The sequence below is a fragment of the Ursus maritimus genome, unplaced genomic scaffold (assembly GCF_017311325.1).
Source record: "Ursus maritimus isolate PB19 unplaced genomic scaffold, ASM1731132v1 scaffold_13, whole genome shotgun sequence".
In the NCBI taxonomy this organism is placed as follows: Eukaryota; Metazoa; Chordata; class Mammalia; order Carnivora; family Ursidae; genus Ursus; species Ursus maritimus.
Window position 1 is genome coordinate 19,587,221 of NW_024423675.1, and position 27,060 is coordinate 19,614,280.

At 44.8% G+C, this 27,060-nt stretch overlaps 2 protein-coding genes across 6 annotated transcripts in view; one reads left to right on the forward strand and one right to left on the reverse strand.

The window, feature by feature from the left end:
* AFG1L (AFG1 like ATPase) overlaps positions 1-15,532 on the forward strand; it is a 214,795-nt gene extending 199,263 nt beyond the window's left edge. For 2 of the 3 annotated variants that reach the window (XM_040627600.1, XM_008704963.2), the window contains 3 exons: positions 9,241-9,381; positions 12,362-12,475; positions 14,458-15,532. In XM_040627600.1, coding sequence (XP_040483534.1) covers positions 9,241-9,381; positions 12,362-12,475; positions 14,458-14,586 — 384 coding nt within the window. In that variant the 3' untranslated portion in view covers positions 14,587-15,532. Of the gene's footprint in view, positions 1-4,484; positions 6,910-9,240; positions 9,382-12,361; positions 12,476-14,457 lie in introns of those variants that run through there. The other variant, XM_008704964.2, reaches the window with a different exon arrangement.
* Positions 7,049-25,328, reverse strand: LOC103675831. 3 transcript variants are annotated; one of them, XM_008704967.2, is made up of 4 exons: positions 24,965-25,322; positions 23,494-23,661; positions 17,240-17,416; positions 7,049-8,452 (listed from the first exon to the last, which is right to left on the reverse strand). In XM_008704967.2, exons 1-4 carry the CDS (start codon positions 25,164-25,166, stop codon positions 8,445-8,447), a joined length of 555 nt encoding a protein of 184 aa, XP_008703189.1. In that variant the 5' UTR covers positions 25,167-25,322; the 3' UTR covers positions 7,049-8,444. The 3 variants fall into 3 exon arrangements, with proteins under 3 accessions (XP_008703189.1, XP_008703187.1, XP_008703188.1); XM_008704965.2 differs by lacking the exon at positions 7,049-8,452 and adding an exon at positions 15,041-15,166 and having other exon boundaries at positions 24,965-25,328; XM_008704966.2 differs by lacking the exon at positions 7,049-8,452 and adding an exon at positions 15,041-15,166 and having other exon boundaries at positions 23,551-23,661.
* Between the last annotated feature and the right edge of the window lie 1,732 nt (positions 25,329-27,060).

A 27,060-nucleotide genomic window follows, 5' to 3' on the forward strand; every position in this document is an offset into this window, starting at 1 on the left:
TGGACGCATAACTGACTGAGCCACCCAGGCGTCCCTCCGTTCATACTCTTTGTCCATTTTTCTGTTGGAATGCTCTTGCAATTTTAGTTTCATTGCAGTCAGTCCTTGTCTCTCCCAGTTTCCTTTTTCATGTCAACTTGTTTTCTCTCTCTGACTTTGTTTTTTTATTTGACTGGGTCCATGCCTTCTTTCTTCTATAGAGATGCCACATAATTTTCTAGCTTTCTTTCCTTCTAGTTCTTGTAAACAGTAAATCACAAGTTTTATTTTTAGAAATAAGTTTTATACCACACCATAAAAATTCCAAAATTGATTAATAAAAATAAATGAACATTAGGGCGTCTGCATGGCTCAGTTGGTTAAACATCTGCCTTTGGCTCAGGTCATGATCTCAGGGTCCTGGTTTGGAGTCCCGTGTAGTGTCAGGCTCACTGCTCAGGGGGGAGTCTGCTTCTCCCTCCCTCTCTGCCCCTGCCCCTGCTCATGCTCTCTCTCTCTCTCTCTCAAATAAATAAAATCTTTAAAAAAAGAGAAATGAACATAAAACAAATGACAATATGTGTTTTTATATGTCTTTATCAATGATGTAAAACCAGTCTTGCTACAAAGGCTAGACATATTTTTCTACATGTGCTGGACTTGCTAAGGACTTTATGGGCTTTTCCTAGTAAATCTCTGTAGAAAGTATAGTGTTTCAGTTAGCTATTGCTACATAACAAATCACCCCAAAAATTCAGTGGCTTAAAAAAATAGGCATTTATTATTGCTCCCTAATCTACAGGTCAGCTGGGAAGTTCTTTTGATAGATTTTGGATTCACTTATGTGTCTGTAGTCAGCTTTGCTGGTCATGGTTGGGTTCTCTCATCCACTGGGGGTGGGTGGGGACAGCTGGCTATAGGCTGGCCTAGGATGCTTTCTCAGCTTAGAAATTGGCTCTCCTTCTTATGTTCTCTCGTTCATCAGCAGGCCAGCCTAGCTGTTGCAACACAGTGAACAGAAGCGCTCAAAGCTTCTTGAGACCTAAGCTCAGCACTGGAAGATTGTGACTTTTGCCTCATTCTGCTGACAGTGGTAAATTACAAGTCCGGCCCAGACTGAAGAGTTAGGCAGACTCCATGTCTTAATGGGAGAGATGGAAAGTCACAATCCAAAGAGTGTAAACAAGGAGGCAAGAACAATTGGTGCCATTATTATAATCAGATTGCCCCATATAGGCATTCTTCATTTCTCCAAAAATATTTTAAATGGGTTTAAAATTATCATAATTTTTTAGAGAATTTTTAACTTAATGCACTTGAATGCCCCAAGCACATTTCAATACTGAATACTAGGGAAAGGGGATCAGTAGTCCTGTGGCAGCATACCATTTGGGTGGTGCACAGGGCTCGATAAGACAATTTGTCAGCACCTATGTGATGAAAACACTTACTAAATTTCTATGATATAATCAGAAGAAAAATAAATTTACAAAGATACTTTAAATATATCAAATATTGAATTTGAACAAAAATTTTTAAATAGAATCTCTTCAAATTTGTAATGAGAAAAGTTGGCTCCATGAACATAACTTTTTAAAAATCAGCTTTGATTTGAAATGGTTAAGTGCAGTTCCTGATTAACAATTTTTAATGATAATACAATTTTTTAAGTTTAAATTCAATTAGCCAACATATAGTACATCATTTCTTTCAGATGTCGAGTTCAGTAATTCATCAGGTGCGTATTGTAATACCCAATGCTTATCACATCACCCCGTTACCCCATCCCTCCATACACCTCCCCTCCAGCAACCCTCAGTTTGTTTCCTATAGTTAAAAGTCTCTTATGGTTTGTCTCCCTCTCTGATTTCTTCCCATTCAGTTTTCCCTCCCTTCCCCTATGATCCTAAACCATATGATAATTGTCCTTCTCTGACTTCTTTCGCTCAGCATAATACCCTCCAGTTCTATCCATGTCGATATAAACAGTAAGATTTCATCCTTTCTGAAGGCTGAGTAATATTTCATTGTGTATATATGTATATATAAATATGTATATATATGTATATATATATATGTGTGTGTGTGTGTGTATATATATCACATCTTTATTCCTCTGTCAATGGATATTTGAGCTCTTCCCATAGTTTGGCTATTGTGGACTTCGCTGCTATAAACATTGGTGTGCTGGTGCCCCTTCAGATCACTACATTCGTATTTTGGGATAAATACCTAGTAGTTCAATTGCTGGGTCATAGGGTAGCTCTATTTTTAACTTCTCGAGGAAACTCCATACTGTTTTCCAGAGTGGCTGCACCAGCTTGCATTCCCAAAAGCAGTGTAAGAGGGTTCCCCTTTCTCTGCATCCTCGCCAACATCTGTCGTTTCCTGACTTGTTGATTTTTGCCATTCTCACTGGTGTAAGGTGGTATCTCATCGTGGTTTTGATTTGTATTTCCCTGACTCCGAGTGATGTGGAGCATTTTTTCATGTGTCTGTTGGCCATTTGTATGTCTTCTTTGCAGAAATGTCTGTTCATGTCTTCTGCCCATTTCTTGACTGGATTATTTGGTTTTTGGGTGTTGAGTTTGATAAGTTCTTTATAGATCTTTATGGATCTTCATCTGACATATTATTTGCAGATATTGTCTCCCATTCCGTAGGTTGTCTTCAGTTTTGTGGACTGTTTCCTTTGCTGTGCAAAAGCTTTTTATCTTGATGAAGTCCCAATAGTTACTTTTTGCTTTTGTTTCCCTTGCCTTTGGAGATATGTCTTGCAAGAGGTTGCTGCAGCCAAAAGGAACACAATAATAAAATTTTTTAATGATAATCTGAAGAAAACTTGAAGAGAAATTTTTGATAGTTACCATCTTGTGTGAATAAGAATCCTATTCACATAGAAAATGTCAGAAAGCCTTCCACTTCCAGTAATGGTGGACTCTGTCATTAGGGCAATGAAGGAAGATGGGTGAAATCAGAATTGGTATGGACCAACTGCCAAAATAACTCCAAATCTCAGAGGCTTAACAAACATGTATTTCTTGCTCATATCACTGTTCGGTATAGGTTGGCCAGGTCACTGCTCATGCTATCCTTCATAGAACCAGGCTGGTCCCTGTTGTGCTGCCACCCCTCCTTCAAGTCCTCAGAGCCCATCTGTTCAGCCTGCAGATAAGTAAAGGAAGTGAGGATTCTGTAGGCCAGATCAGGAAGCCATGCATATCGCTTTTTCTCACATTCCACTGGCCTGAACCTGATCATATGGCCACACGTAAACGCAAGAGAGTCTGGGGAATATAGTCTAGCTCTGTGCCCAGGAAGATTAGGAAGACATGGATAGTGGTGAGCACTAGCAATCTTCTTTTAAAAAATAAGCTTTTAGCAGCGTCACTGGGCCAGTGGGACAAAAGTTAGAGTTTAGGGGCAGTCCAAGATGGGAACCCAGTAAACCCACTTTGGATGGAGCCGCAAAGGACTGCATGCTAGGAATAAGTGTGAGCCAGAAGTCAGCCAGCTCTCTAATGGACTTCAGTCAAATTCAGTGAGCTGAGTAACTTATAGTACTTCAAGCCTTGAACTTGGATTTCTTTCTACAAGTATTTTTTTTTTCAAAGATAAAATCCAGTACACAAAGATAACCAAACATATGAGGAGACAAGACACTGTGGATGTGAACAAGCAAAAAGAACAAACGATAAAATTAGGAACTCCGGTTTTTTTTTTTTTAAGATTTTTATTTATTTGAAAGAGAGAGTGAGCACAAGCAGGGAGAGCGGCAGGCAGAGGGAGAAGCAGGCTGCCCGCTGAGCAAGGAGCCTGATGCGGGACTAGATCCCAGGACCCTGGGATCGTGACATGAGCTGAAGGCAGACGCTTAACCAACTGGTCCACCCAGGCGTCCCAAAATTAGGAACTCCAGGTATTGGAATTATGAGTCCACATTTTAAACATCCAAGCTTATGTATTCAAAGAAGGTTTTTTTTTTTTTTTTAAGATTTTATTTATTTGACAGCGAGCACAAGCAGGGGGAGCAGCAGGGAGAAGGAGAAGCAGGCTCCCGTTAAGCAGGCTCCCGTTAAGCAGGGAGCCCGACACAGGGCTCGATCCCAGGACCCTGGGATCATGACCTGAGCCAAAAGCAGACAAACGCTTAACCAACTGAGCCACCGGGTGCCCCGAGAGTTTCTGTTTTTTGTTTTTTTGTTTGTTTTTTTTTTTTAAGCTAGGCTTAGAAATATAAGTGTAGGGATCTAGAGACTATAAAAAGAGATATATCAGCTTTGGAAAACAATCAATAGGCATTCTATACCTGTAAAGCACAATAACCAAAATAACTCAGTGGATGAGTTTAAGAGCAGGTAAACCACAGCTTAGGAGAAATATAGTGGACTAGAAAATAGGCCAGAGGAAACTGTCCACAGTGAATCGTGAAGAAATGAAAAAAAAATAGAAAATAAAGGATAAAGCAGTGGAGAATTTGAAGTTTAACCTGGTTCCCTTTACAGTGCGGGAAGGAGAAGAGAGAGAGTGGAGCAGAGGCCGCGTACTACCTGTACACAGACTGGGTATCGTCTGACGTTGTGGAGAAAAGGAGTACTGACGGCACTCTGGTCATCAAGCCTGGAGAAAATTCACTCAAGTCAAGACAGGATATACATGGGGGTATATCAACTTGGGCTGTGACGTGGATTTTGACATCACTAGGCCTTTGATCTGGGGAACTCTGGTGCTTGGCTGCAAGAGCTAAGCATGAACTATTGGGGGTGCTGCCATTCACCTCATCCTCTCTCCCTCTCTCTTGCTACTCTAGTGAAGAAGTATTAGTTGAATGTAACTGTGTAACAGAAACCAAATTTTACCCCAAATATGAAACCCTTTATGCTTTTGTCAGACTGTAAAGGAGAAAATATATGTTCAGCCTTATGTTTTATTTTCTTTTTAAATGTCCCTGAAAAAGTTCTACTTCTTCAGATTAAGAAAACTTGGGGGAAAAAATGTCCATGACAAAACTCATGATCTCACATGTGTGAGATAAGTGATAAGATGCCCATTATAAAATGACCCCCCAAAAAAGCATTGTTTTTGCCGTCTAAAATTAACACAAGTTCATGGGGCAGGTGTGGCGGGGGGAGATTTAAAAAAGTATAACAAAAAACCAAAATTCATCTTTTATTCCACCACCCAAAGATAACTGCTGTTAACATTTTGGTTTATATCTTCCTAGACTTTTCCTGTGTACATACGAGAATATACAACAAAGCCTTGCCTCGGGAGTGAGGAGTTTGGGCCAAATAAGAAAGAGTGGGATTTCTTTTTTTTTTTTTTTTTTTTTGTAGGTAGTTCAGTTGTTTTGGAGGCAAATGGGTATAAAAGAAGGAATAAACCTGCTCCTCAGGCTATGTTGTGTTTTATTCATCAGTCATTCACTAATTCATTCAGTAAACGTGAAGCACTTCCAGTGTGCCGTGTGCTGGGGTCGGGGCTGTTCGTGCTGTGGGCCTGAGGCCCTCCCCCACATGTGGTTAAGGGTATTACCGAAACAGTGGGAGGAGAGAGCCTGAGACAGATGCTATTTTTGTCATCTCTAAATATGATGTCATGGAGGGCCGAGGCGCCTGGCTGGCAGATATTTTGGTGGACCGGAGACAGCAGGAAGGACCAGAGGGTGCCGCTTTTACCTCCTGAGTACAAAGTCAGAAGCAGACTGGAGCCAGCTATATTGTTCCCTTGTTTAGGCTGCCTGGCCTCCTGAGCTCAGGAAAATGTTATTTGATAGTTAATAAAAGAGTGGCTACTATTCAGTAAGTACCTATCTGTTGTAGGCCAAGTGGGTACTACGCGTATATCATTTCATTTGCTTTTCACCTGAACTCGGTAGATGGCATTTACTGAGCACTTACTGTGTGACAGCCCCTATTGCAAGATCTTACATGTGGTCAGTACTGTGAAGCCTCAGGACAAACCTGAGACACGTCCTGCCCTGATCCCGTTTACAGATGGGGAAGATTGCTCAAGGTCACATGAATGGATGTGACAACCCAATGATTCCAAAGCATCTTAACTTGGTTTTTGCCAGAATTGTTTAACTTATTTATGTAATGAAAAATAGCATTTCTGAGTCATAAGAAAACCCCCAATCTCTCACCAACATCAGTCCTGAAAGTTTGTCACTTCTTGGATAGTTTACCATCAAAGCCAGTATAAGAAAACACTCTTTTAGACACCTTCTAAAAACTCATATTTTAAATTAATATTAATCTTGTTGGAGCTGATTTCCTTGGGGAAAAGATGTACTTCTTCAATTAATACATTTCACTCTTGCTATGTTTTTTTATTTAAGAGAGTTATTCTGGGGGAGCAAAGGGCAGAGGGAGAGGGAGAGAGTCTTAAGCAGACTCCTTGCTGAGCACAGAGCCCCAAGAGGGGCTCGATCTCATGACCTTGAGATCACGACTGAGGTGGAACCAAGGGTCGGATGCTTAACTGACTGTGCCACGCAGGCACCCCCCCCTTCTTACATTTTTAAAGAAGAAAGTAATATTGTTATCTTTTTGTGGCCTAAATTGGGATTTCTTTGGCAACAAATAATATTTCTTAGTTTTAATGACCTTTTTTTGTTGTGGTGGTAAAATAATACATGACGTAAAATTTGCCATTTGTAACCATTGTTAAGTGTACAGTTCAGTGGCAGTAAGTACATTCACACTGTTGTGCAGCCATCACCACTGTCCGTTTCTAGAACTCTCTTCATCCCAAAGTGAAACTCGGTATCTATTAAAAACAGCAACCCCTCATTGCCCCCCATCACTTTTGTTTTTTAAAAGAGATAGGCAACTATATAAAGCTTAATTTTCTTTATGTGAATGAGCACATACTTGTTTTAGGGATGTGAAGGATGGGGATGTTTGCTAATATAACGGCAAATGCAGAACCTACTGACAAAGGTATATAATTTGTAAAAATAGCTGAGTGGGCAGAATCCTGATTTTCAGTTGCCCCAGGCACTTCAGGGCCCTCCTGATGAAGATTTTCCGTGGGCATGTAGTTATACTGATAGAAATCACATCCGTGCATAAAGAACGAGTTTAATTATACATAACTACATACCTGAGATGAGCCTTTACATTTTTTTGCATATACTTTCTGATTTACAAAAGATGAGACGCTAAAGTGTAACTGATCTTGAAAATGTGGTGTTTGTCGCCCTCAGAGCCTGCGTGTCTTGTTGTAGGAGTTTTGCTTTTTTACCCGAAGACACCGTTATCTTGCCTTCCCCCCGCTGCAGGGAATTGTCTTCATTACGTGGGATGCCACGGTCTCCGTGGGTCCCTGCTGTGACTCTGAGGACGGGCAGATGCACAAAGACTATTGAGGGTTTTGGATATAGTTGCTGGTGGAACAAAACTAACTGGTCCTATTGAGAATGACACTTCTTTACGTCCTCAACTCGTCAGTAGTGAGCCTAATCGTTTGGGCTCAAAATAATCGAAATAAAAAGCAGCCAAAGTGATTTGAGAGCTTCTGTGTGTGCTAGGACTGTGCTACATGCTGTACACGCATTCCGTCGGGTAATCCTCACAATCCTGTGAGCCAGGAGTCAACCTCCCAGTTTATAGATAGGAGCACTAAAGGAAGAGAAAGATGATGTGACTTGCCAAAAGTACACCGTTAATAAGTAGCAGACTGAGGAGTCACTCCTGGTCCATAACAGGCTTGACAGCAGGGTTCTCTCGTAAGAGGCCTGAGGTTAAACAGACAAACCAGCAAACCCCACACTCCAGTCCCTGTGTGGCCCAGTGAGTGGGGGAGTCTCAGGTAAGGCCAGGCCAGGTCTGGAGGTAAAGGCTGCCCAGCCAGGGAAGGGAAATGGGAAAGGCAAGGGTCCCCTTTTCCAGCCCCATTTGTTGCCTGGGTGGGGAGAGGAGATGAGGGGAAGGGACATCTCTAAGCAGGTTTCCAAAGGAGCTGGGTCCTTCTTTGTGCTCTCTTTCCCATTTCCTGTCCCTTTGCCCAGGGTCTCATAATTGCTGCATCCTCCTTAGAGCTGCTCTCCCTTGAGGGAACCACTTCCCCGGAGTTTCACTCTCTGACGTACTCTCACGTCCCCACACCTCCAGGAGAGGTCTCTCTTCCTGAGTGTGACTGGTTTCAGCTGCTTGTTAGGGGAGTGTAGGCTTAAATGGATGGGCTCTGCAGTGGGAATGACGGTCTCCCCTCATAAATCCCTAATTCTCCCAGGGACATAGCCATATCTACATTTCTGGAAGAAGTTTTGATGCAGATGACTCCCCAAGTGAGGGAGACACTTCTGGACAGGGAGGAATGTTGACAGATTCTGCCAGAAGTTGAGGAGGCTCAGCTGTGTCCCAGGGATGGGTCCTGGTGATGCAGGAGCTTTCTGAGCTGAGTATCTCTGGCCGACTCGGGCCCTGGTCTCGTCCGCATTCCAGCCAGGCCAGAAACACTCATCCATCTGCAAGTTAAAATAAAGAGAGGTAATGCTTGCTGGGAATGTTCCCAATCCCCAAAAATGTGTTTGCAGATTGTTGTCGTAATTTTCATGAATTAAATTCATGTTTTGGGAACAAGTGCCTACATTCGTAGGTGGTGCCTTTGTGGGTGATTTTGTGAACCTTGAGTGTTGTACCCTTCTCACATCAAGAGGGAGCATGTTGCACCAAATTATGGTCCAGGTGTCTGTCTGCGTCTGGTCATTAAACCCTCCCGTCTTTCCTACGGAAGTTAGCAACAGTCACTACATTGCACCTGAACAGCCGGACTTCCAATTAAATGAAAAATATTTTCTGATGATTGCACACTGAAACATGGTCTTTATTTCAAAATGGTGATAGAAGAGTTGGCATGCCACTGTAAGAAGGCACCATTCAGCAGTAGTGACAGTCTGCAGTTGAGCCGTAGGAAGGATTTGTTGGGACATGTTTACAGTTACGTCATATAAATTACAAAATTTATATGTCCCTGTAGGGACAGGGACCTACAAGATACCAGCTGAGGTGGCTTGAGATATTCTTTCACTCCCCACCACACTCTTGTCTTCTCTCTCGCCCCTTTTCTCCATCACTATTACAGTCACAATAGACACCATCCTTAGCCTACAGTGCAAACACTGCTCCATTTGGTCAAGTTACCCCAAAAGCTGCCACCTAGATCAGACCGTGACCAGAAAAAGAAGTGTTTTCAAATTCAGGGCCACCGGAATTGATTTCAGTTTTCTAGTCTTTATTTTCATTTTAATTACAGCCACTTGGAGCCAGTGACTATCTGGAACTGTCAAAGAATTTTGATACAGTATTCTTACGAAACATTCCACAATTTACGCTGGCAAAGAGGACACAAGCTCGAAGATTCATAACTCTCATTGATAACTTCTATGATTTCAAGGTAAGAATGCAGTGCATTGTCTGAAGACTAAACATTTTGGACTGTGGAGTCAGATTGCCTGGACTAGAATCCTGGTTTATTCCCTGTGCCTCAGTGTCCTCATCTACAGATTGGGGATAATAATGTTTCCTTCAGAGAATTGTTGAGGACAAAGAAGCTAATCCATGAAAAGCTCTCAAAGTGACCCTTGGCGCAAGCCAAATGCTGTACACATAGTGTCCGTGATAGCAGATACCAGTGATACCTTCTGTCCATCAAAGACACTGCGATGGTCACGATGCCATCATTCCCCAGACATAGCATGTGCGCACTATGGTACGTACAACGGGATGCCCTACCCAGACCGAGGGCTCAGGCAGTTCACGTGTTGCATGAATAAATGATTGGACTTCAAAAATCATGGACAAATGAATGAGTGACTGGAGACCCTCCTCAGTATGGGAGCTCTCTCTCTGGGACCCAGAAACCCTCGTCTCTAGTTGCATCGGCTTGTTTTAGCATGTGTTTCCAAATGAGTTACCGAGCCCGCGTCCATTCCTCAGAGGCAGTACAGTCCACTGATTCAAGAATCGGCTTTAGGGCCAGGCTGTCTGCCTCGAGGACCAGCTTAATCTCTCGAGCTGCAGTTGCCTTCTGTAGAAAGAAAGTGGCTAATAATGGTACTTACTCCATGTGGTTGTCGCGAGGATTAAATGAGCACATAAAGCGCTTAGAACGTTGTGCGGCATAGAGTCGGCTTTCAGTGAAGGTGAGCCACTGTTAATAATATATATACGTAGGGCGCCTGGGTGGCTCAGTCAGTTGAGCATCCAGTTCTTGGTTGAGCCCCACGTCGGGCACCACGCTCAGCAGGGAGTCTGCTTGAGATTCTCCCTCTCCCCCTGCCCCTCCCCCACCATGCTCCAGCTCTCTCACTCATAATCTTTTAAAAAATAATATCTGTAAATACATATTTATAGTAAAAGCATAAGTACAACTTCAAGATAGAGTTAAATATTATTTTACTGTTAGATATAATTTTTCTCATTGTACAGAAATAGAGCAGTGATTCTAAAATTGAAGGGATTTTAAAGGGGAGTAGAAAAGTACCAGAATCCTCTGGGAGGAGGAGATGAGATTTTAATGTTTCTTTTATTCATTCAGTCAACAACCTTTCTCATGTCAAGTGCAGTGCTAAATGCTAGAAATTCAACGACAGGCAAAGCCAGATCTGGTGCCTGCCTTCATAGAACTTACAGTCTAGTGTCAGAGAAGCATTAATCAAATACCCACAGAACTAGAGGTAAAGTCATCCCTGAGGGCTGGTCTCTTGGAAGGACTGAGAGAGAAGTATGGTGCCGTGAGGGTCTGGGGGAGAGGAGACTGATCTCTGTGGGGGCCGGGGAACCTAGGGAAGTCCTGCTGGGGACGGTCTACATCGGAATCCCCTGGGCTACTTAAGATCCATGTTCCAGAGCCCACCCCACCCCCAGCCCAGTAAATGAACCCTAATCCTAGGGGATAGACCCGAAACCTGCATGTTGGTAAGCCCCTCAACTGCTGCTTATAAGTGCTGAGAAGTGATGCCTAAACTCCAGTGCAGGGGGGACGTTTGCAGCAAAGGCCCTGTGGCAGCCTGAGCACGAAGGGCAGCTAGCGTGGCTCAGGCGCAGTGCTGAGAGGAGCCTGCCGTAGTGAGTGACATCCAGATGTGCCACACACTCCTAGGGGGCCGGCGTACACGTGCTCCTGGAGGCAGGAGAGGCAGGCAGCTGAGAACACCAGAGCTCAGGGATCAGGTCCTGTCACTTACCAGACACTGCTCTGAAACAACCATGCGGGGTCCAGAATAAGGGAGTGAGCCTGGAGGTGGCCCTCTGTTTTTAGAGGGCTAATGCTTCCAGAAAAAAGTGGTAGAGGGGCAATAGTAGGTGGTTCTTAGAGTAGGAAGATCGATAAACTCTTACTTGTCTACATGTCAGCTAGGAATACCTTCAAGAAAACATAAGGTCCCCAGCCCTCTGTCCTACCCCCTGGGCCTGTTTCACTTCTTAGTTCATGGGAAGGAAGAGTTCTGTGGCAATATGACGGAATACCAGAACCACGGTCTAACATTTGCTTTAACTATATCACACATTAAAGTTTATATTCTTCGTTTAAAGAATAGTTGAAATTATCTTATTTCAGAAATTGGGAGCATTAAAAACAGACATAAGTCTAGAATGTATTCATGGAAATTTGTGAAATCAGGGTATTCCTATCTAAATAATGAACAAGGTGTCATTTGTTATTAGAAAGAACGTATGAGAGGAGATAGAAGGCCATTCGGATATGGAAAAACTACTCCCAGTGTCAATACATTAAAGTACTGGCATTGTTGTTTAAGTAATGATGTTTAAAGGGTAACTGTGAATCCTAAAAACAAATTCAGGACTTATTAAACATCAAGAAGAGAGTTTTTATTTAAACTGGTGGACATAAAATTCATGAAGATATAAAAGCTGTTTCCAATATATGATCACATATGCACACTCACTCAGACACTTGTGTAATCAAGAAATATTCATGTCAAGCTTAGCCTATTTGAAGAATGTCTGTAGGATGCTGATATAAATGTAGGTTCTGGAAATTCAGGGTCTAATTAGAGTGGTGATGCCCTGAACTACCACTCACCTGTGCAAGAGCTGGTAGCGTCTTTGCAGCGCATGGAAGGGACTGCCGCGTGCACAGGCCCCGCACAGCCAGGCGTAAATGGACCTCGAGCCGGGAGGCCTGAGCTGGCGGCGTGAGCTGAGACCTCTGCAGGCCTCAAGTCACCCGATAAAGCCTTTGCTCCCTACTTTATAGGATGTTACAAGCTGTGTGGAAATATTTTGAAAAGCACTCTGCAGTTTAAAAATATCACTTTAAAGAGACACGAACTAGCTCCCTGTGATGACAAAGAGAAATGCTATTTTGTGAACCGGAAGGAGTGCTCCCATTCGCTCATTTCCTCTCCCAGGTGCGCGTCATTTGCTCGGCCGCGACTCCTATACCAAGCTTATTTTTGCATCAACATCATGACAGTGAGTTGGAGCAAAGCAGAATACTGATGGATGATTTGGGGCTGAGCCAGGTAGGCAATAGTAACATAATCTCTTTTTATTATAAAACAGCCTAATTGTTTTTGGTTTTATACGTGGCTACATTTTGAAGAAGGAATGCGGTATATATTTAACCATCAATCTGCTGCTTTCGTCTAAAGCCAATAAAGCAGACTTTTCCTCAGTATCACTAAATGTAAAGAATATAGTCTTAGGGTAGAAGGAATCTTCGTGATCCGTTTTTGCATGTAACAAAAACAAAGGCCAGAAAGGTGGACCAGTGGGCCTGTGGTCGCACCGCTGACTAATGGCAGGCCAGAGCTGGACACCAGGACACCGTGTCTGGTTCTGGGCTCATTCTGCTACACTGTGCTGCCTTTTCTAGGTACTCCTCCTGTCTACTGGATTTGTAAAGTGCGAGATACAGTATCCAAGCGTGGGGGCTGGCTACCCCAGGCCCACGGGGTGCCTGGCAAGGCCCTTGGCTTACAAAGAAATCCATTATTCATCTGCCAGCCCCATTCCGTAAACATTTCAGGAGCACCTGTGGTGCGGGGCTCTAGGGACACGCTGTGGAGAACGAGCCGGTGCTGGCCCAGTTCTCTTGGAGCTTGGGTCTGGTGGTTTGCCCCAGGCCAAGCGGAAGTGATTTTACATTTCCTTCTTCTGTATCAACGTTACAGAGTATATTTATCAACAGTTGAAATATTAGTCAAATTTTTAAAGCTATCCATAAACACTTAGCTCCAGAATGAGGGGAGCCCCATTCTTCCAACCCCAGAGGTGAAAGGCCATTTGGGATGAGGAAACAGTTCCTTATTGACCTGAGTAGAAATTATGCATTCTTAGGAGTTTGGGGGAAATGAGGCCTACAATTCATTTAAAAAATGAACTTTCCAAATATGACTACTTAAACCTATGTGTAGAAATAAACAGTTGCTTATAAACCCACATGCTGGGAACCTTCAAAATGGTGGTTTCTCTAAGAGTAATACATCTGTCCAAATAATGTCTTTAACAGTTTGAAAAAATGTACATGGGCTATTTCATTTCAGTTTCTAAAGAATTGATCCTTCAATTCTTCAATTTTTCTCCCTAGGATCAGGGTTCAGATATAGGGCCAAGCAAGCTTAGCATGTGGGGCCAACAATATATGAAGAAATGAGGGCTCGTGACCTCAGGGTCATGCGGTTTTGCAGTGGGTCACCCGGGAATGCATGGACTAAGGAGTCCAGAAGTTTTCTCGGAGGAAGTATGATAGCAAACCCCTAAGGAAAGAGACATAATTTCTCTTTCTCACTTACTGGTCACAAGCCCGTGTTGGTATCACCAGTCCCAGGCTGTTTGCTGGCCTCACAGAGAGATTCCCAAACTTAACCCTGGTTGGCAGGAGCAAGTGTCCCAGAAGCTCAAGACCCAAGGCAGCTCTGCCTTCCCGAAGCAGACTCGCAGGCCAAATCTCCAGGCCCACAGACCTGTTTCCCAGCCAGTGCAGAAAAGGCTCTGGAGGCTTGTCCTCAGCGCCTCCTGTTGGGAACGTGGCCCCACCCAGGGCGCTTCGCAGGAGGGTGTCAGCCTCTTCCGAACTTGACAGAACTGCTGTTTGTTGGTGTTACTTATTTCTGACATGCATTTTTTGGAGAAAGAATTCTTTTTCTGTCTGACATTGTCCTTCCTTTAGGTTTTGCAGAAAATTTTCATCCTGCAAAAACTTTCTTCATGCAAAAATCTTTATATTTGAATTTTGGGGCATTGGCTTTAATTACTCTTCTCATGTTTTCCCTATTATTTTCTCCCTGGTAATGTGTTCTTTCTATTGATTATTGGTTTAAGTTAGTTGATTCTCCAGTCTAATTTAAGAGATTGTACATGGAAAAAGTGTATAGAACATTTTATAATCTAAACCTTTAAATCTAAAAAGTTGTTTCAAACCTGTACTTAGTTCTGTAAATTTTTTTTGTGGTAGTTTTAATTGGTGCTGGGTTGTGTTTTTGGTTTGTGTTTTGGTAACCAGGACTCAGCAGAAGGACTGTCTATGTTTACTGGAGAAGAGGAGATCTTTGCATTTCAGCGCACGCTTTCCCGACTTACCGAAATGCAGACTGAGCAGTACTGGAATGAAGGGGACAGAAGCAAGAAGTAACCATCGCTTTTGCGTGAATAAAACTCTGGACAAATGATTACGGCAGGGAGAACTCTTTTTTATGGACTTGAAGGAATCATTTTTCTCATCATGAATTATGCACTTTGTCCTCTGGACCATTTTTATCTAAAATTACTGTCAACGATGGAGTGGATTAGTAAGTTAAAGCCATTTTTATAGGTTTACTTTTTTGCCTATTTATTTGGCTTTATTTCTGCACTACAAAATTAAAATCATCACTCCTGAAGATTAATGTAGGACCAGACATTTTGGCTTCATATTAAGCCACTTGAATAACACACACACACAACACACACGTACACGCACACACGTGATGATACAAACACTCCTTTTATGAGAGGGGGGAAAACCTACATTTCAATACAAATCAAAGAAACTTTCTGATTCTATTATAAAGAGAAAACATTTTCGAATATGGGCTTATACATGTGATTTTGGGGGGCCGTAAGTTATACTAAGTCTCTTGGCCTTCAGGTTTTCTCACAACTGAGAGTACATTTTTTTACCCTGAGATCAAGCTTGGCAGGCAGGAGCAGATCTTCAGTGGACACAGAGTTCCCTGAAAAAATTGAGAATTATGACACCAATCAAATAAGGAGCATGGGTGTCAAATTCTAACCGACAGGCAGAGCCTGCAATCCTGCCTGCCAGCAGGAGAACAGACACCAGGGAAAGGGGCCAATGAAAGCGAGTCAGGAGCAGACAGAGTCCTGGACACGCCAAGCAGCAGAGTGGACTCCGGTTCATCGGAGGCCAGCAGGACCCCTGCAGACGGGGGCTCCTTTCCACCGCTCAGACGCGTTCGCTCTGGCTGCAGAATCCCAACCCCCACCCTTGCCTCTGCTTCCATGATGAGACGGATTTAATAGTAAATAGGAAAGAACACTTGATGAACCTACTTCAATAAAATCTGACTTGTCCTTCATTGAGGTCATTCCTTGATTCATTCAAGCACCACCTGACTTTGCTAACTATTATCACAAAAGCGATCTTAGTTGAGGCTGTTAAGAGACTCTGAATCCCTCGTCAAGAAAAAAAGCAAAAAAGGAAAATGTGACATCAAGTGTTGTGAAAATCAAATGTTTTTGAGGGGTAGGCACAGTTCAAAAAAATGGTTATGGTTGTCAACATAAGTAAGCTCTCTGAATCTGTTTAATTTATAAGTGAATAATCTATCCCCATTAGTCTATTTTGGACATTAACCGAAGTCAAGCAGGTAGATGGATAGGGTACCCAAATACAGAGAAAAGTTTAAATCATGGCTTCTGAAAATTAAATGTGGGTTTAGAAACATTAAAATTTTCTAAAACTGAAGTACAGTTGGCACAATATTACTTTAGTTCCGAGTGTACAGCGTGATTCAACAAGTCTGTACATTATGCTGTGCTCACCGCAAGTGTAGCTACCATGTGCCCCACACAGTGCTGTTACAGCACTATTGACTGTAGTCCCTATGCTGTGCTTTTTTTTTTTTTTAAGATTTTATTTATTACAGATAGCATGAACTGGGGGAGGGGCAGATGGAGAGGAAGGGAGAGGCAGACTCTCCACTGAGCAAGGAGCCCGACGTGGGGCTCAATCTCAGGACCCTGGGATCATGACCCGAGCCAAAGGCAGATGATTAACAGACTGAGCCACCCAGGTGTCCCTAAAAGGCACGGTGCCTTTTAATCCTGTGACTTCTTCATTCCATGATTGGTATCGCCCACTCTGCTTCACCCGTTCTGCCCATCCCCCCTCCCCTCTGGCAGCCATCAGTTTGTTCGCTAGATCTATGGATTTGTTTCTGCTTTTTGTTTGTTTTGTTTTTCAGATCCCACATGTAAGTGAAATCACATGGTGTTTGTCCTTCTCTGACTTGTTTCACTGCATGATACCCTCCAGGTTCATCCATGTTGTTGCACACGGCACGATCTCATCCCCTCTTATGGCTAAATATAAATGTATCTTTATCGAAGTGAGACAAAAGAGTTCAAAAGAGACACATTTTTTGCCAGACACTTTCATGATCTCAGGTTAAAAAAAAATCTATCCTTGGGAGTAATCGAATTGTCCCTGTTTATAGATAAGGAACCAAGGCTTGGAAAAGTTAAGTAGCTGGACCTGAGATTCGCAACTACAAAACTCACGGACTATACCACAGCACCTCTATAAAAAAGAGATTATTTTAAGTAGTGATTTTTAAAAAATTCAGTGAAGATGAATTTACGACAGAACCATTGGCTTTGAACTTTATAAATATAAAATGTGTAACTCGTTTCTACCAATCTTAACTTTTTGCTTTACACATTTCTTTGGCAATTATGCTGTACCTTAATAAAAAGACAGTATGAATGGGTGGACAGACAGACAGATGGACAGCCTGATTGACAGAGAAATTGTCTCTGCGTGTGTTGGGTGTATGTGAAGTAGTCCCCACTCAAGTTCTGTTGTAAAAGTTCAGTTGAGGTCAGGTATTTGGACCTAGGTTTTAATTTTTCCACGGAAACAATGATGTGATGTTAGGGCCCTGGCTCAATGCACAGAAGCCCACAGGATTCTCAGTGTAACTGCACCAAATTTTGGTATTAACTTAAACTTTTAAATATTGTCTGTTTAGAGCAAAACTATAGTTCAGGTTTCACGTGAGTACCTGGATCATGTCGCTGCTTCTGTCCGGTCCCCTCTGCCCCACGTCCTCCTGGGCCTGGTAGGCTATAGTGAAGGGGCTGTCTGAGCTGGGAGTGGGGGAGGGGGAGTTCCATGGTGGCTGGAAATGGCACATCTTTGTCCCCATCTCTTCTCCGCAAAGTCTGTTTCATAAAACAGCCTGCAAGAAAGAGTAACAAAAGTCTTAAAGAATAGCTATTACAAAAATAAATAAGTAAATAAATAAAGCAGTTACCAGGAAACAATATGGTACTAAAAGAAAATTAATGCTAAAATGAGACATGAAAAACAACTTTTAGATTGGAAAGCAGTGTTTCAATTCATATGTTTTTCTTCCAAGTTCTGTCCCTATTACATTCTCAACATTCCAGTCTTTCTCCCTGGGGTTGCATGAAATGTCTCAGAGCAAATGCTCTCTCTCTCTTTTTTTAATGCTTTAAACTGATACTTGGGTTTGAGCTGAGTTGCGGTAGAATACCCCCACTCGCCTAGAAACACAGATGGAGGAAATCTTCAGAGTTGGGAAAATGCCCGGGGTACCCTCTGAAATGATCCCTAATTTCCAAACTTAGAAGAAATTAAGGGGCGGGGGGGAAGGAAAGCTTTTCTTTAAAAAGGAGAAAGAAAAATCTGATCACTGCATTATTCTTGCCCAATAGGCTTATGTGCCAACACCAGTAATAATGAAAAAAAAAAAAAAAAAAAACCATGGTGGACCTAAAGATTTTGTAACCTATTTGTTTACAAAATGCAAAAGACCCTAATACCATTTAATCAAATTTAAGCATTTTCAGTGGGATTTCAAATTTTAGTCATAAGGAAATACTTTAATCTTCCTGAAGTATATTTTTTGTACCTGCAAGTGTACAAATAACATAATGTTTAAATTCCTTGGAATCCTGAAAAAAATTAAGATTTCACTTGTAAAATACATAAATGGATGTGCTCCTATCCGCTTATTTATTTGACATTATTTAAGAAACATAATGCTTACTGTGTGCTGGGCATGGTTCTAATGCTTTGTACATAAACTCTTGATCCTTATAACAATCCTGTGAGCTAGGTGCTGCTCTTACCATTTTACACACAGGGAAGCCAAGGCACAGAAAAGGGAAAAATGACACGCTGATTGCTAAGAGGTACATTGGAGCCGTAAAATTACCCACATTCTAATTTATGAAGCTTTCCCTGTAACTGCTTCGGTCCTGAAAACAGTCTCCCTAGTCCAAGTACTTGAACCTAGACTTGGAGCCCCTTCATCTGTAATGGAAGCACCCAGAGATACTGGGGTCCTGGGGCCCTGACACTGGGGTTCTGACTGAATGCCAGAATCTGACAGCAAGTCTGTAATGAGTGATCTCATGATCTTGCAAATGGTCAGCATCAGGGCTGCTAACCTGTAAGACATCCCTTGCTGATGGAAAAAGATTTTCTTTGGAGATGGAGTTTACACCTTTTTCTTAAGGCAGAATGAAGCTTTATTTTTCCCATTGACATAACAGTTCATTTTCCTGGAACATAAAATTAAGACTAATAAAATCTATCCTCTTGTCTAATGTCTACTGAGTCTGTCCAGCTTCGCACTGGAAACATCTCATCTGTGACCTCAGCAGGCCACTCGGCCTGGTCGAACATGTCTACTGACCTGTCATCTGGGATAGCTTGAAACCCCAGAGGTTATCTGTCTTTCCTGCTTGCTTAAGTCTTCCAGAGGTTGTCCTGAGAAGTTTCCTGCCTCAGCGCTGTACTTTTGCGTCCCCAGGGGTTGACTGCTGGTCTCTCTGCTCTGCCCGCTCGTCTCATCCGAGTACAATGAGACGGGTTCAGGATCTGGTTCTGCCAACTTTGCTTTGTGACCTTGAACTAGTGCTCTGAGCCTCAGTTTTCTCGTCGGTAAATGAGAACAGTAATACCCATTTCCTAGAGTTATTCTGAGACTAATTGGTGAAAATTATTTTGCAAATGGTAAAGGGTTACATGAAGAGTAGTTGTTACTGATATTAATAATGAGGATCATAAAGCAGTAATAAATGCCAACTCTGCTTTGCATTATAGCCTTTGAGAAATACGGAACAGTAGATGCCACATCCAGAACCCAGTACGGTTTCTAGCCGAAGGGAAAAGAAACACATTAAATGGCTAGACCGAAGGGCATGGAATTCTGGCTTAATGAGATGCTGTGAAGATTGTCAAATTCAAATGTATTCTTTTAGGACTAGAGAGAAAATAGACTGTTGCCTGCTTGGTGAACATCGAAGATTTCCCAGAAAGAGGGCTCCATCTTGTGGTCAGTGGGATGAACTGACAGAAAAAAAGTCCAAGAATGCCAGCAGGGGCTCTCCAAGCCGCATGTTCCCAGGCCTAGGTCCCACCCCCGGAGAGCCTGATGCACTTGGTCAGATGTGGACTCTCAGGGCCAGTACCTGTTAATGCTCCCATGGGATTCTAATGGCCAGCAAGGGTTGACAACTGCCCGTCAGGAGCTTGTGCCCATGACCGCACAGCCAGGAAGCACAGAGTTCAGCCTACAGCTGGGTCTTCTGACTCCCACATCGGGCCACTTCCCAGGGAGCAAAGGCTGCTGCTCAGAGGTCCTGGAGCCCAGGCCATGGCGTATGAGGGCATCTCAAGGGCCTCCCTGCTGCCTCCCAGTGCCTGCTCTCCTTCTCCCATCAGCTTATGCGTTCCTTCTGTTGTGGTGTGACACATCACGTAGCTTCCCAAAAATCCAACTGTATACTTATGAGGGAGAGTGAGAAAGGTCCAGAGTGTCTTAGTGATACCATGAAAAATAGCTTTGACCTCACAGACTCACTGGAAGACACTTTGGACTACACTTGGACAAGGCTGAGTTTATTGCTAAAGGGATAAAGGATTCCTCTGAGTCCAGTGGGGCTCAGGGCCCACCGGACCTGGGAGAGGGCACAGAGCATGGAGAAGGGGTGGGCTAAGCCAGATGGGAATCTGAATACAGAAGATGGTGGCCAGTCTACCTAATGAAACCTCCATCTCTCTCCAGCCAGCCCTAACTTCCGATCACCAAGGGCAGAGCCCTGGCTTTAGTCATCGGTAGCTCCTGCTCTTCTCAAGCACTTGGCACTTCACCCCCCCAGCCCCACCTTTACAGCTCGCTCTCTCCTCGAGCTGCCCTGAACCAATGCTTGGTTCTCCTCCTGCCCTTTACTTCCTCCTTCTCGAATGCTTCTGGCTCCTTTTCCTTTTTCTTGTCCCCTAAGTTCCTTCTTGAACCCATCAAAAATGGTAATTATAAAAAGACCCCATAGTATACAAAATACTTTCACACCTATCATCTTCGTATTCTCTTCGTGATTCCCACGCTATAAATACCACCCGATGCCAATAAATCCCAAGTGCGTATCCCCATCCCTGACTTTCCCCAATCTCCTGCTCTGTATTGCTGGATCTCTCCTCCTGAATGTTCTTTAAATTCGGTATGTCTAAAAGGGTACTTATTTCAACCCAGTCTTCCAAGTCCACAATATCTTCTTGCAATGATATCATCCCAGGCATTCATGCAGCCACAATACTCGATGAATTGGCAAGGGCCAGTGATGTTGGGAACAGAAGTGATAGACTTTAGAAGCATGTTGAAACATGCTTGAGAAATGGTTCAAGCAAGTATTTGTGCAGGACCAGACCTGGTAGATGGTTACTTACCGGAATGAGTAGCAAATCCGACAATGTGAAGATAGGAGCGGTTTGAGCAAACAGGATCCCAGGCCCCGTGGGCCTGTCCTGAGTCTCCACAGTAACTGAGTCTGGCCTCCCCTATCCTCCTTATTCACCCGGGGGCTGAGGAGAGTTTGGAGCCTTACAGAAAGAAATGGGGAATACAACAGATAGTTGATAGTTCACATTCCTCTTGTTCAGCCTCTAACTTAAGGAACTGAGAGCTTGTGAGGCCCTCTGCCAGGTGCTATGTGGGATATGACGGTGTAAATGCTTACAAAGTCGTGGTTATTTTGATAAGGGAGTCTATGTGTTGACTCAACTATTCCTTAAGGAAATCTCTCCAATTTAAATCAAAATAAAACTACAATTGGGCAGGGATGAGCCATACTTGTTGAGGGTCCCCAAATCTTAGCTAAGACAGACTTTATTCATGTTTGGAGATTCAGATAGTAAACTCGGCAAATGCCTGGACTCTACCTGGTTTCTCACAATTCCTGTTCTTGTCTTCAGCGCGCATCTCCCCTTTGCTTGGCTCCTCCTCCACAGTCCAGACACCGTTCTCCATCCCCTACCAGACAGGGATACCTAATAGATACAAAGACCCCTCCAAGAACTCCCCCAGGGAAGACCAGAAAGGACCTCCTTCTCCAGCTGTGGCAGATGTTACTAGAATTTGCCCGCCGTCCAGTTCGCCTTCCCCTCCAAGCTTATGGGAGGATCGCACCTCCCAGCCCATCCACACTTAGGCAAGGCCATGTGACTAAGTTCTAAGCAACCGGTTGTGAGCAGAAGTGATGTGCTGTGTCGCTTCCAAGGTGAAGCACCCATTAGTTGTTTTTGAAATATTCTAGATTTCTCTTGCCATGGAAAACATGGAAATACATTAAGACAGATACAGCCAAGATGAAAGTAGCCTGGGGGCACCTGGGTGGCTCAGTCAGTTAAGCGTTGGGCTCTTGATTTCCACTCAGTTCGTGATCTAAGGATTGTGAGACAGAGCCCTGTGTTGAGCTCTGCGCTCAGCCCAGAGTCTGCTTGGGTTCTCTCCCTGTCCCTCTGCCCCTTCCCCTGCTCTCTTGCTCTCAAATAAATAAATCTTTAAAAAAGGAAGGGAGGGAGGGAAGGAAGGAGAAGAGAGGATGGGAGGGGAGGAAAGTGGAGGGAAGTGGAGGGGAGTGGAGGGGAGGGCAGTGGAGAGGAGGGGAGGAGCCTGGAATGCTGAGCCACCACTTGGAAACCCATGGTGAATGGTGCCTGAGCAAGGGATACAATTACATTCTGATAAGCCATGGAGATTTTTGGTGCTGCTTGTGTATTGCCGCATAAACTAGCCTCTTTTGACTAGGTACCAGCCATTCCCCAGGCCAGCTCTTTTCATTTTTGTTAATTGTCAGAGGACCTCACTCTTCCCTGAGAATTCATATTAAGAATGGCTTCTCCCATCAGCTCTATCTCCAGTTCCACCTGCTGTGCCCCTGGGAGGACGAAGCAATGTCAGCTTCTCTCCATATTCTCCCAACTCCAACATCCGTACATACCCTAGAACTGCCCTCACCAGCCCCACCTCCTTAACTTGAAGTACTTTTTAAAATACTTGCTATCTCTTTCATACTTTCTTCTTATGTGTGTTCATGGTCACAGTGAAAACATTTTTCTCCTATGACTTTAAACCCATCCTCGCTTGCACTCTCGGGGCTAAGAAAGCTTCTTCAAGTTATTTAATGCTTGGAGTTCAGTCACCAGTTGCTTAAAACTGTAAGTAGCTGCAAGTTATAAAAACCATCTGTTCAAGTCCAAAGTCTGTACCCAGGGAGAACCATTTTCAGAGACGAAACCCACCCAACCAAAGGAGAAAAGATACAGCATAAAATCAAAAAGCACTAGAGCACATGCTCAAGCGGATTCATATGGAATCCAATCACTTCCTTCATCCAGCGGGACAGCAATCCGGAGGGGACCTGATAGAAGGCCGGGTGGGAAGAACCGAGCGCCGGTTAGGAGTCAGGAGTCCATTTGTAGACCCTGCGCTGCTCCTGGGCGTGCCTCACCTTGGGTACGCCACTTAATATTACTCTTTGGGACTCATCTGTGATGTTTTCCTGTGAAGCTCTGGCATTTTATCATTTGGTTCAATAGCGTACAGATACAAGTGGCCAATAAGCACGTGAAAGAATGCTCAATAACTCATTGAGGAAATGCAAATCAAGACCACAGCGATACCACTCCGGCAGAGGGATGGCTACAACCAAAGAGAAAGACAAAATAACAAGTGTTGACCAGGAGGTGGGGAGAGTGGAACCCTCATACATCACTGGTGAAAATGTAAAATGGTGCAGCTTTCGAAAATAGCCTGGCAGTTCCACAAATGTGACACATAAAGTTACCCCAGAACCCAGCAATTCTACTCCCCTTTGTAACTACCCAAGAGAAATGAAAATATATGTCCCCACAAAAACTTGTACATGAATGTTTACAGTCGTCTTATTCATATTAGTCAGAAAGTGGAAACAAATATCCACCAACTGACGGATGGCTACACATTACCTGGTTTATTCAGACAAGGGATTATTATCCAGCCTTTAGAGAATGAAGTACTGATACCTGCTGCAACATGGATAAACCTCGAGCGCATTAGGCCAAACGAAAGAAGCCAGTCACGGCCGCCATCTATTCTATGATTCCATGTATATGAAATGTTCAGAATAGGCAGATCTGTGGAAACAGAAAGTAGTGGCAGGAATGAGAAATAATTGATGGTGGATACAGAATCTTCCCTAGGGGTAGTTTCAGGGGGCTGACTATTAGATGTCTGAATTATTAGACGTCTGAAATTCAATTGTGGTCATGATGGCACCATTCTTTCAGTATCCTAAAAACTACTGAGCTGTACACTCTGGATGGCCGGATTTTATGGTATGTGAATTCTATCTCAAGAAAGCTGTTAAAATCATGTGCAGACCGTCACTAACCATTTATTCGTTCATTCATCATTTACTTGCTATCTACTCTGCGCCAGGAGCTAGGCACACCAAGGTGAAGCATGCCCTTTTGGGGCCAACACAGGGACATCATATAGCAAATGCCAAGAGGGCAGCTTGCTCAGGTGTCCTGGCAACACCGACCGCACTCAAGTCCGCCAGGAAGTTTAGTAAAAGGTGGAGAAAGGACAGAGTGACAGACACTCTGTGCTGGGGGAGAGGTGCAGGGTGGCAAGGCTCGTCGCTCCTCTCCAGGAGATTAACCTGGTATAGAGGCAGTACCAACAGAGCGCAGGGCGTGATAAATACCATGAGAAATTACTCAGGGTTTTGGCAATTCAGAAGAGGGAGAAATAATGAGTTGAATGTTATTCTTTGAATGTTGAGAGAAATGGGATATAATTTGGTCCCGCCGGACTTAACAATTCATTTTTAGAACGCCAAATTTAGGGTGCAGGGTGTAAAAACTGCTGCTGTCATTAAACCATGCCCACATTTTGCACTAATAACCTCTCATATTTTTAACCAAATTCTGTATCATGCAGAATATTACATTCAATTGCTAAAAAAGTATCAGTTGATTTCTGTTGATTAGAGTAACATGGTCTGTAGAATTAAAAATAATTGCTTACACCTTGGTGGTACTGACAGACTCAGATTAAATGGCACAAAAATAATCCTGTAACCATGATAAGTAGCATTCAGTTTGGGGCAAGGAGACACCCAGAACTTGGGTGAGCTACATCGTCATGTTAGGACGCTTGTGACGGACCACCTCAACCTGTGGTGGGACGACAGAGGACTCCTTCAGGGGCACCGAGGAGGGACAGGACACCAACGGCCAGAGCTGCCGTAGCACAAGGCAGAGGGTCCCAGACCGTCCCAGAGGGCGGTCTTCCGATGCCAGCTGGGGGCAGCTCCTTCCTCCTGCCCGAGCTGGTGTGACCAGCGCCCAGAGAGGCCCAGGGCCCAGCTCTGAACTCGGGGCTGATGGGGATCTGCAGCCTGTGTGTGGCCCCCGGGTCCTTCCCACCTACCTGGCTCAGAAAGCGCTTTCTCCTCCAAGGCTCTGGACCGTCCCCAGTTTGGGCCACAGAGGGACAGCCCCATCAACTCTGTCTGCAGGCCCAGAAACGGTGCCCCGGGGTTGCGTGGGTGGGGAGAGCTGGTGCTCGCCCCGTTCTCTACCTCACAGCCCGCATTTGCCCGTGCAAGTCCTAGGCAGAGCGCGGCTTCCATTCCCGGCCTTCATTCGTGCTGGAACAGGTGCAGCTGCTCGGGGGGCCCAGCTCTGCGCCAGGGCAAAGCACAGTTCCCACGGACCTGGACCTAGGCGTCCTCACTGCGCCCCCGGGGTGGGAGGGCAGCTCGGCTCTCGGCAGCCGCATGGCCCTGGCGTGTGCCCTCCCCGCGCTCTCCCGCACGGCCGCATGGGAAATGGGGCGGAACGCAGCGGCCTTGCGGCCTGTGACGCGGCGAGCACGTGGCCACGCAGCCGTCCGTTCCGTGGTCATAGTCATCTCGGATTCTCTTCCCGAGACGTGCCGGGTCACACACCCGTCTGCTCCGTTTTCCAAGGCCAACATTTCAGTTCCATCTGCAGGGTCTGAGAGGCGGTGCTGGGGACCCTGCCCCATGAACTCGGAGGCGCAGAGGACGACTGGATGACCCCGGCCGGGGCAGCCGGCGGCCGCCTTCCGTCCTCCTCGGCCCCGGGCTAACAGCGCAGCAGCACCTGTGAGCGGGGCGAGCGCCCGCCTGGAGCCCCCCAGGGACCGAGGCCCGCAGGAAGGGCCCGCGGGGAGCCTGTCTCGCTTTCTCAGCGGGGGCTCAGCCTCTCCACCGTTCGGCTCCCTCGAGAGCTGACATGAACCCCAGCAGCGTCTTCTCGGACGGAGTAGGGGAAACGCGGCCCACGCCGCGCACAGATGCTCTGAGGCCTTGCGTGGATTCCCGGGGGCCCCGGGGACCCCGGGGACCCAGATTAAGAGCCCCCGAGTTACAGCGCCTCTCCCAGGAAGGGAAGGGGCTCAGGTGCCCGCCTGCCTCTGAAAGCCCGGCGTTCAGGGTGGCCCCGTGCAGCGGAGCGCGCTGCCCGCCTCCGCTGCAGGCCAGCAGCCCCCACGGCCCACACGGGGGCGTCTGGCACGTTCGAGGAAAGTCTGGCCACGCGTCAACGTTATAATCAAGTTTGAAGCAAAATCTTTTACTTAAAAAAAAAACCAAAACACGGTTTTCCTCAAACAATGAGCTTTGAAGCAGTACGACGAAGCATTGATACTGTTTTCTGGACGACTGGGGAAGGGAAAGTTACCGTATTGTCCCCAGACCCACCTGCCAAGCCTAATGCCAGCAGTGCAGCCCCCCTGAGACTTCCTGAATTCCAGTCTTCTGTGGAGGGGCCTGGAAATCTGTGTTTAAATAAGCGCCCTCAGAAAACCTGCTGATTAACTGAGACTGGGAAACATGGACTGAGGACATTTAACATTTCTAGAGAAATTCGTGGACAAATCAAATACTCAGCGTTCCAACCCCGAAGTATTTTCATGTGTTTATTAGTTCTGCCAACTTTTGTCTACCATCGAAGTAAGGTACCTTTGAGAGGCACGTAGAAACACAGTGAGTTGTTTTTTTGTTTTCTTTTGTTTTAACTGAAGTAAGAGAAATGAAACAAATCAGATTTAAAAAGAAGTTAAACTAAAGCTGCGTGGTCACCTCATACATCAGATTTCACCGGAGCGATTTTGACTTTCTTATATTCCTCCCTCTCCCTGTCTCTCTCCGTTTTCCTCCATAAGTGGATTTGCGGTCATCTCAGGTGAGACCGTTTCATCAAACTGACTTTAGAAAGTATTTTAAGACGACCTGAGTGAAGTCTCTTACTCAGTGTTTATGGTCAGCAGCCCTGACCCTTATATTAGTGCGCGTGTGCGTGTGTGTGTGTGTGTGTGTGCGTGTGTGCTGGGGTGGAGGGGGGCAGACAGTTAACAAACCACCATAAAACTAAACCAGAAAACATCAGGGTGTGCTTGGAGCTGGGACGAAAGTGGAGACAGTGCCCGGCTTCCCTCCGTTAGGTCCGAGAGGCCCTTGAGGAGGTTGCATCTGAGTGCAGCCCCGATAGACATAGGGA